At 37.8% G+C, this 13,110-nt stretch overlaps 1 protein-coding gene across 4 annotated transcripts in view; it reads right to left on the bottom strand.

Moving 5' to 3' along the window:
• ryr3 (ryanodine receptor 3) overlaps window positions 1–13,110 on the bottom strand; it is a 114,640-nt gene that overhangs the window by 84,787 nt on the left and 16,743 nt on the right. For 2 of the 4 annotated variants that reach the window (XM_085248287.1, XM_085248286.1), the window contains exons 2-5: window positions 11,231–11,350; window positions 6,922–7,026; window positions 4,583–4,603; window positions 373–447 (exon numbers count right to left, since the gene is read on the bottom strand). In XM_085248287.1, the coding sequence (XP_085104413.1) occupies window positions 373–447; window positions 4,583–4,603; window positions 6,922–7,026; window positions 11,231–11,350 (321 nt within the window). The remainder of the gene's footprint in view (window positions 1–372; window positions 448–4,582; window positions 4,604–6,921; window positions 7,027–11,230; window positions 11,351–13,110) is intronic. The other 2 variants (XM_085248289.1, XM_085248288.1) reach the window with 1 other exon arrangement.

Genomic DNA, 13,110 nt, shown 5'->3' on the forward strand with positions numbered 1-13,110 from the left:
CCAACTTCAGTTCAATCAAAAGCAACTGAAGACTTCACAATCACGTCATGGTTCTAATATTTTTAAACACCAGGGCTTTTTCATTAAAGATTCTTTTTAGGTAGATCTAAAAGAAAATCTCCAACATAATAATACATTTACTTTACATATTAATTGGAGTCTTATATACTCATTTTTTGGTTTCTTTCTCATCAAATGGGAACAAATAATATAAAAAAAAGCAACTGTCATCAATAATGTAACAGACTTTGCTTTTCCCACATGAAGACCAATTATGTTAACTCGTGCATACTTGATAAACAGACCCCATGGTGAGTTAGGAAAATCCTTGTCCCTTTTAACTTTCTGTCATTCTTGCACATTAATACTCACCATGCCACTGAAGGAGTGGCGTAGGAGGATGGCGTGACCGTAGAGCAGGGTCCGGTGTCCACCCCCCTGACCCGCCTGCCAGGAAATAAACAGGTAATAGATTATTATCATACCCTAACACTCCTGACCTCTGAACCCTGACAGGTTAGTATCTCCCACTTTACTTCTGCATCAGTTATTAAAGTGCGAGTGGCTTTACGCTCTGTGCGAGCAAAGCATGGGACGTCCTGGATCAAATATCCTTTACTGAAGATCACCATTCCAAGTGCAAGCGGCAAAGAGAAAAAGAGGAACACAAAAAACTCCATTCACAGTCAAACACATAGATAGTATCACACTCAGTAGACAACTTGCTCATTCTTGTGACAAACAAGAATAACTGTGAGGTTTGGTAGCAAAACACCTGAGGAAATGTGAGGAAACAGATGAGCAAAAAAAAAAAAAAAAAAAAAAGAGTGGATCCTTTATCATCATGGTGAATAAAGAAATTGCTTCTTACCTTTTTAATCAACCTCTAGCAGCAGAATAAAAACAAAAAAGAAGATGACCATAAGCAGCAATAACTAAACCAGGTCTGCACAAGCAAGGTTCTGGCATTCATGGAGTCAGCTCACATTTAAATGAATTAATTAAATCAAACTCAAAGATTCATACGTACACGCACGAGAAGGTTCTTGTTAATTTCTAAAGGTCCTGCTTTAATGTAATTAGCAAATTTGGCCTTAAACTGCAAAATGTTAAAACAGTTTAGCTCACACGTGTATTGAAAGTCATATTATCAGAGCTGTAAACAGACACTTTCTTCTCACCTACAGTACATTTAGAGTATCCACTCGGATTTAACATTTCTTTACAGTTCAAACAATGATTAGGCCCTGCATCCACTCAAGCAATGCATAGAGGTTCCCCTCTAGTCTAGTTGTCAACATTAATTTGTATTTAATGGTAGGTTTACATTCAAATTAACTTAAAGGGAACTCCCAATGGTCCCCTGAATACGACCCTTAGCTAATTCTCATTTGGCTTCAAAGTCTCACCCAGATGGCTTGAATAAGTGAGACGAAAAAGGAAATGGAAGGTTCGATCAAAAGAAAAAGAAAAAAGAAAAAAAGGGGGGGGGGGGGGGGGGGAGAGTATCCAGCAACAGCTGGGAGGGGATACCGAGAGAGAGCCAGCCTGTATTTCAGGCCTGCTGTCATGCTGACACATCACTGCCAGGAACTGTGACCTTTGGTGTGGTGCCCCTCCTGTGTATAAGCACTGTATCATGAATAGCTAGTACTGTTTTATGAAATTTGCTAGACAGTATTTTGTCTCGCTTACTTTGTCTCGTATTTTGTTGCAAAAGGATAAAGGGTGTGTGTGCTGTATACTTATGGATAATTGTGGTGATTTGAAGTATTTTTCTTCTAGTCAGAGATGGAAATAAAGAGGTAAAAACTGACAATGAATTGTTCATACTACCATTTATTGTCTCTGAATCTAAAGACTGCCATGCTGTTGCAGTGAGCAACATATTTCATGATTTTGAACTAATGTGGACTCCATGAATTTTTTTGAAATAACTCTATGGAGTAACGCCAACAGTTACTTTCACATCTGCAGAAATCACTTCCTGGAAAGTAAAGGTAGCGTGATTTTATCATTTTGGTGTTTTATAGAATTGATGACTAAAACAAGTTTAAGAAATCTTCGGTAAACATTTTTCTTCTCACTCCAATCTAATTTCTGAAAATGGTACAGAATAAAAGTCTAATTCATTCACACAAAATCGCCCGTACTTCTTATAACTATATATAATATAAAAGAAAAGCAGGCCCCCTTAATTCTAACGTTTCACTCATCAGGGCATTAAAAAACAAAACAAAACAAAACAAACAAACAAATCTGAGCCAAACCGGTTTCGGGTATGAAGCCAAAATGCTAAAGTAATAGGTGAAAAGCATATCCCATGTTTCAGTATCTTGTAGTAATCAATTTATATATGAGTTTCAGTGTCCTACGTTGTTGTGGACGGACTTTGGCCCCACTTTTCTTTACGATGTTGCTTCAGGTCATTGAGGTTTGTGGGAATGTGTTTATTTGTAGTTTTCTTAACATCAGCATTTCAGTGGGTTTGAGGTCTGGACTTTGCCGCCGTCTTCCTGTGTCATGACCCAATTATAGCCAACCTTTAGCTCTCAAACAGATATTCTCATATTTTACTCTACCAAACCTTTGGTAAACAGAGGACTTCATGGTTGACTTTCTTACTGCTAGGTGCCCAGGTCCTGTGACTGCAAAACAAGCCAAGATCATTACCGCTCCACCGCCATGCCTGACAGTTGGTATGAGGTGTTTTTGCTGTGCATAATGACCGAAAGGACAAGCCAAAGGACAATTTCCCAGACGCCTAGTGGTTTGTTCAGATTCAACTTTGCAAACCTAAAGGGTGCTGCCATGTTTTCATTTCTCCTGGCAACCCCTCTAAACACGGCATACTTGTTCAGTCTTTTTCTAATTGCCACATCATCAACTTTAACATGCTAACTGAGACCTGTAGAGTTTGCACAGTTTGACCTCGGGTTGACTTTGCTGAAATGTCCTTTCCTGGTTATGAGCATATGTTAAAATCCAGACCAGCAAACTATCAGAACTTCTTCTTTTACAGAGCTGGTCAAACTTGCTGAAGATCAGTTAATATGCTGTATTTGATTAGCAGTACCTGGCTGTTACTGCTTCCATAGGAATTAAAAGGGTAAGTAAGCAGGAACTAAGTTCTTTTTGTTTTGTGTTTTTTTAAGAACAGGCTTACATTAAATCCTGTAAAATCTGCCTTTCTGACCAATGACCAGCTTCTGCAACACATACTACAAGGATTTCATTTTCTACCATGCTTACTTTTTTGCTGGACGCTCATCAATTATTGACCAACTATACCTAACCTAATACCTAGAGTAACTAAGATAATCCCCACAAATATATTCTTGCTTGCATTTAAAAATGTGATGTGTATGTACAATTGCCAATACTCATTTACAATTACAAGAATTAATCACTGTCCATTTTTTCCCCAAGGCTTGCTGTAAAGCTTCTGAAGGTTTTATAGCAAACTGTGACTAATGGATCTTCCTAAATGTACAGTTAATGTCTGATCTCATATGGAATGGCCTGAGGATGGGAAAAAGCAAAGTAATCAATTTTCCAAGGAGGAGGGGAAAAAAAATTCAGCCCAGTTTAATTTGCTAAGTGCCACCTGATACATTGACTTTCATGTACATATTTAATGTGCTGTCCTTCGAATCACTGGATAACATACAGCTTAATTTGCTTTGCATTAACTTAATAAAATCACATTAAAATATCATATGCATTGTGAAGTACAATGTTTGACATGTAGTTAATAATAACAATAATAATAATGAAAACATTCATCCAGTAATCTGATGCCAAACATTAAAAGTGCACTGAATAATCCTCAACAGCTGTGCATGTGAAGACTCTGAAATCAAAACTGATTTCAAGACATTTCCTCTTGTCAGTACTCTTGAAATCAATTGATGTTAGAGACCAAACCCAGAGAAAACAGAAGCACACCGAGACCACAAAGCGAGTTTCCTGCCAAAATGTGGGTTTTCTAAATTAAACAAATTAATGACCAAGGATACCACTTGTAAGCTAAATTTATGATATCTAGCAGAGATATTTCAAGTTGTAAATCAAGGCTTGAATTTAGTCCATGAAAAAACAAACGGGGATAATAAATGCTTGAGCAAATGATTAGCAGACTTTTAAGCGCTTACACACAAGGTATACAGGCAAAGACATTTTAATCATGAGCACAGTTTGACAGTACCAATGGATGTCTATTTCTAGACTACCATAAGAGCTCTGAGACAAGTTAATCAATTGTCTCTACACTAGTCTGACCACTGATGAGGAAAAAGCCTAATTTACTATCTTGAGGATGTCAATCCCCCCCAAAAAAGTGTCCTTTTAATTCTATTAATTGAAAATTCATTTAAATGTACCATCAGTGGTATAATAATGGTGGTATAAAATATACTACCTGTCTTCTAGCTACATACATGACAAATAAAGCTTTCAAGACAGTCAAGAAATAGACGTTGCTTTAAGTGAAAGCACTTAAAGTTTCAACCATTTAACTGCCAGTAAGTACGTCTGTCATGCACGCTGACAACATGATGGATGAACAAACTGATGGACCTACCCATTTTTCATGGTCAGCGCTCTAATAACACACAAATACAAATAAAAAGAATGTGTTATCGGGATGTATGGCAGTCAATTATACAAAGTTGAGAGCAAAAATTGGGAGAATTATAGTGGTGTGAGGAGGTACAGCGATTTATTAGCCTTGCTACCAGAGAGTTTGTATTCTAGCCAACATCATGTTGTCTTGCCAAACAAGGCCAGCCAACAATGCTGCACTGTTGAGCACAAAACAAATCTGCTACCCAGGCTAATAACAATGCAGTGCTGATTTTCCAGTGAGGGGAACCAAGTGGTTTACAAACTAAGACACTTAGGGAAGCATCTGTGTCAGAGGCCTATGCTGTGCAGAGCAACTAAGCACTTGGGCTATTTTGCATTAGTATTGTAAGCTTTTGTACTCAGCTTGTCTTACAAATAACTGTGATGCCCTGTAGTGGTCGGGTTCCTGTAATTGCCACAGTTGTACTGCACAATGATTCATGCTACCATCGCTTTGTCATCTCTATTCCTACAGTACCAGTGGTCTATCCAAAGTTTTAACTCATAATAATAACTGAATGCGTCACCTGAGGAATGCTTTCTAACTAAGAACAGACCATGTGTACTGAGTAGGAACAGTGACTAAAAAAATACAAACAATTACACAAGCACAACATTTTTTTGTATGTGGGTGTTTGTCCAAATTTAAATACTAGAGCACTGTTTTCTCTTTGTTTTTCCCAGAAGAAATTTAGAGTAAACAAGGGTGTATCAAGCGCTACCCATCGCCTGACCTCGCTTTATTAAATCTATAATGTGTGCTAGAAGTGCTGGGTGATGAGAATAAATGAAACATGAAATGGCTCTCTTAGAGCACAGCAGCATGAGTGAATATGGACATCTGACTGGTTTACAAACCACATCCAGCCCGCTGGAGGGCTTCCGTGCGATCGATGACACCCCCATGGCACTACAGAGAATCTGTCATATCCAATATTACTTACCTGCTCTAATAAACATGTCATGTAAGCTGGTGCAGTGATGGGAGGGAGAGGCTCACACTGTCGTGTAAATCAAGAGAGGATGTGGTGGATGCAGCAGTGCACTCACAGATAATTTCCCCCCTTTCTTTCACCCTCAGTGACCTTTATTTATCTCTTATCAGGAATGTATTACAGAGAATGAAGGGAGACAGGTTCTGCTTAGAATTCAATTACAGTTCTCAGTGTTAAAATAGTTCAGAGCATTGCTAGGTCTGGTCTGGTCTGGTCTAAATGCTACTGGGATTTGATTGAAGCTACTTATTGATTTTTACCACTGTAACTTTAAAAAGTTAAAAATCTGCTCAAGTTTCAAATATAGACACAGTTACTCAGGAGTTGTCATTAACAAATAAACCTTTTTCAGTTTGGACTGACATTTCAGGCAGCTGTGTTTGATGTCATGGTTAAAGCAAGCTTATTTCCCCCCATTCATACCACTCTGTTCTAAATTATGTTCTCAAAGTTTTACACTTTAAACCTTTCCCATAAGGAACTAAAAGCTGACCAGCTGAAAGAAAAAAAAGCTTCAATCAAAGCAAGCAAAAAAAAAAAAATACAAACATACACATTTTAATTCGAACCCCTCAGACACAACCAGACAACAAAAAAGATGTAATGACCCAAATGGGACAGTTACTTGTGTCATGTTCCTTTGTGTGCTGATGTTAATTATCACAGCTACTGTGACTATAATGACTAATGACTATAGCTAAATACTAACTGCATAAAGCATACGCAGCCATAAAACAAATATCCCGGTAGCTTTCACAAACATGGAGTTCTGTTAGTTTAGTTGGTCAGATCAGGTTCTGTTATGCCTATTAATGTCTGTCATTGACCAGCTGGATTTTCATTTGATGTTCAAAATCAGCCTTTAAATAGGTGTAAAGGTTGGAATTAGCCTTGACTGGGAGGCCTGCAAAAAATTCCAGTGTTTGAAGTGAGAAGCCCCTTGAAGTAGATTTCATGTATTTATATTTCCAGTACTTTGACTGCTCTGACTGTGAGGGCCAGCTTTTAAAGTTGATTAACTATAAATAACAATAAGGTAAATTGTGTTAGCTTGAAAAGGGAATGAAGAATATTGTTAATTTACACTGATATTATGCCTTATTAAATACCAAGACGTTTACTGTTAAGAAAAGAAAAAAAAGCTCAAGCTCATCTTACAACAGACTATTAATGATAGATTACAGACTGATTAATTTAGGTTTGTGTGCATGAATGTGTTTGTCTTGCAAGCATTTGAGTGTGTTTGTATGCATTAGATAGAGAACAAGGGGGCATCAGTGGGGAGGAGGAATGTACTCACCCCTTCGCTGCTCTGCCCAGTGTTAGCCAGCATCTCCTGCAGGGCTCGCACTGACAGTGACTGCTCCAGCACAAAGTTACAGACACAAAGGTCCGGAGGAACATACTGCATGACAGAGTAAAAGAAAAATAAAAAATTAGCGTGCAGGGAATGAGGAAAGGACAAAAGCTCAGGAGGAACAAAATCAAAGTTGGAGAATGTAGGTATTTTGAGCAAAATCAGACTCTTCTCAGTACAAAAATAAAATAAATAAATAAAAATGTGAACAAAGTTTACCCTCCTAGAATTTCCTTTCATGTCATCTGCAGGGCCTCTGCACCCAGCTTCCCTAATCTGGAGTACTTTTTTTCCAGAGATGAAAATAGGTTGATATAAAAAGAACTTGAGACTCAAAAGTTCAGAGACACAACCTTTGAAGAAACCTCGTACTGACTGTGAAACTTATTCTATAAATGTATTTAATAATTCGGATGATGTGCACCATCCAAACAAACCGCTGGCCTACATAAATGTCACAGTGTGACGTAGCTTTAATCCAAAACCAGCAACTAAATATGAGGATAAATATGATACATATGATTAAATAGCATAGGGGCATTGAAATTACATTTGTGTATTCGATTTTAGATACACATTTTTAACATGCGGTGTTAATATGTATGTTAACCTTACTTTGAGCTGAAATATACTGATTTATTTAAGCACATGTGATCGACATTGCAGAATTGTTTACAGAAACAAATGGTTACTGAATTAGTTGCAAGCCCTTATCTTAGACCAAATCAAGTGAAATATATAAACTCCTGGCACTCATAAATAATTCTAATAACTCACATCTTCTTTGCCATCCTGGGATTATGAGGAACTGTGCAGCCTGGAGCTACAATGACCAGTTATTAGTCTGGCTAGACCTTATTCCTCAAGGCTCAGGGTTGTTTGACTCTGTTGTAATAGGCATCAGATTTGGCTTTTAGAGTGAAGAGCACATTTGCTATGCTTCAGTTAATTTAGTAATAACTGCCTTCTATAAATTATTCAGTGATGAAAGTTTTTCAACAACAGGGCGTTATGTGGTCCTGGGATGATTGTGAAAAAAATACAAAGTTTATTCAAAAATTTCATAGCGATGGTCTTCGAGAACAAAATAAGACATTTAAAGATATATAATATGTACTCCAAATTACTTGTAGCTCAAAGGCAGTACTAAAGCTGGCCCGTTCATTAGCATCTGTTTGTGAAAGTAAAAAAATATATATATACTTTGTGATTTGCTAGATGGCACTGTTGATTAACATTACACTGGCCACAAGACATGTTAAACAGTAAGTACAAAAACAAAATAGCTCTAAGTCAGTGTCTCCCAGATTTATTTCCATTTCATAACAGTCACCTTCACCTAACATGACTATCATATATCATGTCCATCTCTTTCCAGCAAAGAAGATTACAAGCAGTGATTTAAGGTACTGGGTGATTGCCCTTAGTGAGTAACACAACCGTCTGACCCTCGACCGCTGCAGTGAGGTGAGAAATGTGAGCAGAGGGGAGGGCTGCTGGGTGATAATGAGGATGGGGCTGCCGTGCAACTTAACACAAACATGCACAAGAACCTCTAAAGCCACAGGGTGTCTGTGTATGCAACCGTCTCATTGCGTCCCAAAACCAACAACCTGCACACAATTGCTGTCCACTCAGATATTTATGGTTCTCTTTACCTTCATGCACATTAGGATAAGATGTCCACATTTGCTATGTTATGAAAAAACATTTTATTAAAGGCTAGAAACCCCAAAGAACATAAAACTGAGAAAGGCTCACTTTAAAATTGAGTTTTGTCTTGACACGATGCAGCTACACCTGTGGTGTCATGCGACCTTCTACAGTGCTAACTCGCAACCTGCTGCAAACCTTGCACCTCTTATGAATTATTCACCACCAATTTTCCAATTATCATACTTCTTCCAGGCTTGGGAAGACACTCTGATCACGCCGACTGGTCTGGGCAGAGCAGACACTGTGTCTCACTGTGGTCACATTCACCTTTAGAAAGTTTCATGTCTTTCGTGCCCTCCAGAGCGAGCTTCGCTCAATAAAAATGGGTAAAATAATCCTTTAGGAACAGGATTTTCCATAAGAATACCATTTCTTATGAAAACTATTCAGAAGAGATCCAACTACAATAGTGATTCTATTGTCAAGTCACTTCATTTTATTTGATATATCTGGTCATATTTCAAAATGTAGCTTACTAATAGTCATGGTCTTTGTAAGTCTGACTATAGTATCTCATACAACAACAACCTTAAGAACCAGATTTTGTTTCTTTGTTTATAAGAATGGTGGCTAAAAAAAATAAAATAACACAAGCTTTCAATGTATCTGAAGTATTGCTTATAATATCACATATTAATGCAAACATTATATTTAAAACATTGTCTCAAAAGCCCTTGTTTCACTTTGGCCTTTTCTCTGGCACTGGTAAGCAGCCAGGCTTCGTTAGAGTCTTGGAAATGGAGGTGTCAACACCTGAGATAAGCTAGCAGACTTCGTGCAAAATCACAGCTATCGGCCTTAATTCTCGACCACATTTCACACTCAAGGAGGCCAGAAGCATTGTCACTGATCCCAAGGTGAAAGGTGCTCATGACAGTCTGTCTAGAGCTCTGCAGGTGCTGCCCTCCAGCTCAACAGTTTCAGGTGAGTGAGCAAAAATATACCCACAGGTCCAGAAAATTTATTCAAAGTCATAATGCTCAGTGGCCCAATTAAAACCTCCAATATGCACATCTCATAAAAAACACCGCAGAGCCAGGTTTGTGTGGCCATCGGATATAACTAATGGCCACTTCATTAGTTATAGCTGTTCAACTGCTTGTTAACACAATGACATAACAACTTATTCAGCATTTAGCCAGGCGGACAGGGTCAAGGTGATCTACTAAAGTTCCAAGTGAGTATCAGAATGTAGAGGAAACTTGATTTAAGTTATTTTGAATGTATGTGGAATAGTTTTTGGCATTTCAGAATTTGGATTTTCCCATACAACGACTCCTAGGATTTTCAGAGAATGGTCAGAAAACCAGAAAATGTCCAGTGAGTAACAGTTCTCGGCTTAATTGCTCGATGATAATGTAAGACAAGAAAACTGAGATGCCAACAGAGCGCTATTGGTGTTGAACAACTGCCTGTATGATTAATCCCATTAGATGAGTTTTCTTAAACAATAAAAGAGAGAATATGTGTAATTGTGTCAGAATATTCTTATCTGAAGCAATTTCAAGAAAGCAAGCTGCTCAGATGAATATATTTGAAGACTACTGAACATTAGATATGAGGTTTTCCAAAACCTTAATATGCCGCTAAATCAAGAAAACAGCTTCTTACAGCCTCTTAAAACTTCTGGCTGTTCACTAATAACAAATTTTACTTGAATCTAGAAGCTAAACTAATCTGAAAAAATATTTAGCTTTTTTATGTTTTGATCATTCAGCTGTAATACTTGTCCCATGTTAAGTCAGAAAGTGCGAAGCAGTAATTATTCGTATAAAACTAAACTATACAAATTTATTGAAATAGTCTGTTAAATTAATGATAAAGAATACACCTTTCAAAGAATGGATGAAAACCTCTGTTGTTTGAAAAATAAGGGGAAAAAAAAATTATGCAGACAATAACAGCACAACCCCCTGGCAACGATCTACTGCTAAGGTAGAAAATGTACTTCCCAAGTAGTTGGCAAGTGGTTGCCAGAGGTTGCCTGCTGTTACAAAGTTAAATTGGTCACAGCACGATGCTAGTGAAACCGGACTACCGCTTGGCAAGTAGTTAGCAAGTGTTTGAAGACAAGCCAGTGTTTTCCATGTAAACTATAGATGATCATGCAGTTCACTAGCAATTAAAGCAATCAGAAAGAGGTTTTTGGGAGGGCGACAACTTTCACATATCGATAACCAGGAACCTCCAGCCACCGCATTGAAACTGGCTAGGGAATACACATTTTTCCAGGGGGTTGCTGCTTGGTTTCCAGCCCTGCGTGATGGCTCAGTCAAAATGAGACCTCAACTGCCTCGTTTCAGTGGAAAGAAAAATCCAGTAACTACACTGAAATTTTTTTTTCCTGTTGGAGACCAGTTTGAAGTAGGCGAACACTTTCAATCACAAGGCAATTGCACAGGTCAACTACTGGGAGGCAACTCTGAATATAAGTAGCTATGAATTTTAGTTTAATATGCAATCAACATATGTAAACAACATCAGATTTGCTATGCTCTTCAGTAGCACAGTAAAGAAAGCTTTTGGGCATCCTCACCTTAGCTTCAGATGTTGATTCCAGGTAACATAGACGGTTTCCAAGTCCCTCGACGGCCAGGCAGAACTTACGATGCTCCTTCTGGATGGTGGCCACACTCTGGAGCACCACCTCATCGTCCTGCCAGAAGAAAAGGAGGGTTAAAGCCAAGAATGTACTTAAATTAATCCACCCAAAATAAAAACCAGATATCTTGCAGACAGTTAGGCAGGGGCAGGAGGTAGTATTTTGAACAGCATACCTACATATTTTATAACAAACAATAGCCAAAAGAATCAAGAGGGTTCTAGATGGATTTAGAAGCATATTCCAGCATAATCAAGCACAGCCAAAACTGTGGATTGTAGATAAATGTACAATGATCTTGAGACTCGTGAATAAAAAGAAAAAGAATTGTTTTTTTTATATAAGAATACAATCTTTGTCTTTAATTTTCCTGATAGGTGTTCCACATGAGTTTTAAAAGAGAGTCTAACATCTAGCCTCTACAGGCTGGATACTTTCAGGGGTCCTTATAAATGGCAAGCACTTAGTTTTCCCAGAGTTTAAAACAAGTTCATGTGTGATAAAAGATTTCTGAAAAGCTTCAAAAGGAGATTGTATATTTTCAATGGCCAGATCAACAGCCAGTGGCAAATAAAACAGTGTCATCTGCATAGAAATATACATTACAGTTTTGGGTGGCAGAGATAATATTGTTTTTGTAGAGGGTGAATAAGAAAGGTCCCAGAATGGGTCCCTGTGGAACACCTGTATAAAGAGTAAATGGACTTGACCTGAAATCCTTGGAAGAAATTTGCTGAATTCTATCATAAAGTTATTCATTGGCAATAATAAGTAATGAGTTTTTTTCTTTGTTTTTGGCTTGGCAAGACAGTTTTGAGATTGGGGGTATTGGGGGTAATTATTCAAATCACTATTACCACATTTATGGAGTAGGAGCACCTGTGCAGGATTCAACACTTCTGGATTTTTGCCTGTACCGAGTCTTAAGTGGCTCCACAGTGCAGTGTCTTAAACATTTGCTTAACAAATGAAATATCCCTGGTCCATCTTAGGAGGAGAAACGGGTCCCTTGGGGAAGGTCAAAAAGTAGCTTGTAGCGGCTGTTAAATTAAGAATATGATTTATAGGCATTAAGGTAAAGAAAGATGGTCTTAGATTTCTTTGGGTTTAAGGTGGCCAGTTTACTGCAGACCTCCCTATGGCTTATCAAAGTAAAAGAAAAAAAATTCTAATATTATAGCTACACTTGTTATCTAACGCAACCTCTATAGCGTTAGATAACAAGTGTATATAAAATAGTCCAGCTAAAATTAATTGCAATTTAAAAGTCTTGCAAATATCTGAATTCTTAGTGATTTTCAAAAACAGAACTTTATCACTTCCTTGAAAAAGTTTCTCAAAGATGAAGTTTTAAAGTATTTCCAGAGGAATCTGGAGAACTGACCAACACTATCAACCAACACTGGAACAAAACAGGAATTTTAGAAAGATTTTCACAACAATATTCACGTAAGTTAAAGAGACGTGTAAAAGTCTGTTTCAGTAGCTCTGATTGCTGATGTTAGAACACACCATGTAGCCGTGGGATGTTCATCCAACAAACTTGGGATCTTGTTAATTATGTTGCTGACTGTTGCTCCTGCAAAACAGTAGGTTCTTACTGACTTTGAATGGATATTCCTTGTTATTAAGTCTGGTAGTACCAGCCCGATGTCCAGTATCCAGTGTCCAGTTGTTTTGGGGGTTTGGGAGCTTGCCGATGACTACTACATTAGAGCATCCCTTTTGTTCAATTCAACAGCAGAAAAGGAGATAAACTACATTAATCAAGTACTGAGGGCAACCAGTTTGAAGTGATATCATTTCTAAACCAT

Source organism: Mchenga conophoros, linkage group LG15, assembly GCF_057382185.1.
Source record: "Mchenga conophoros isolate Kocher_MC1m ecotype Shallow Benthic linkage group LG15, M_conophoros_male_GT1.1, whole genome shotgun sequence".
NCBI classification, from domain to species: domain Eukaryota; kingdom Metazoa; phylum Chordata; class Actinopteri; order Cichliformes; family Cichlidae; genus Mchenga; species Mchenga conophoros.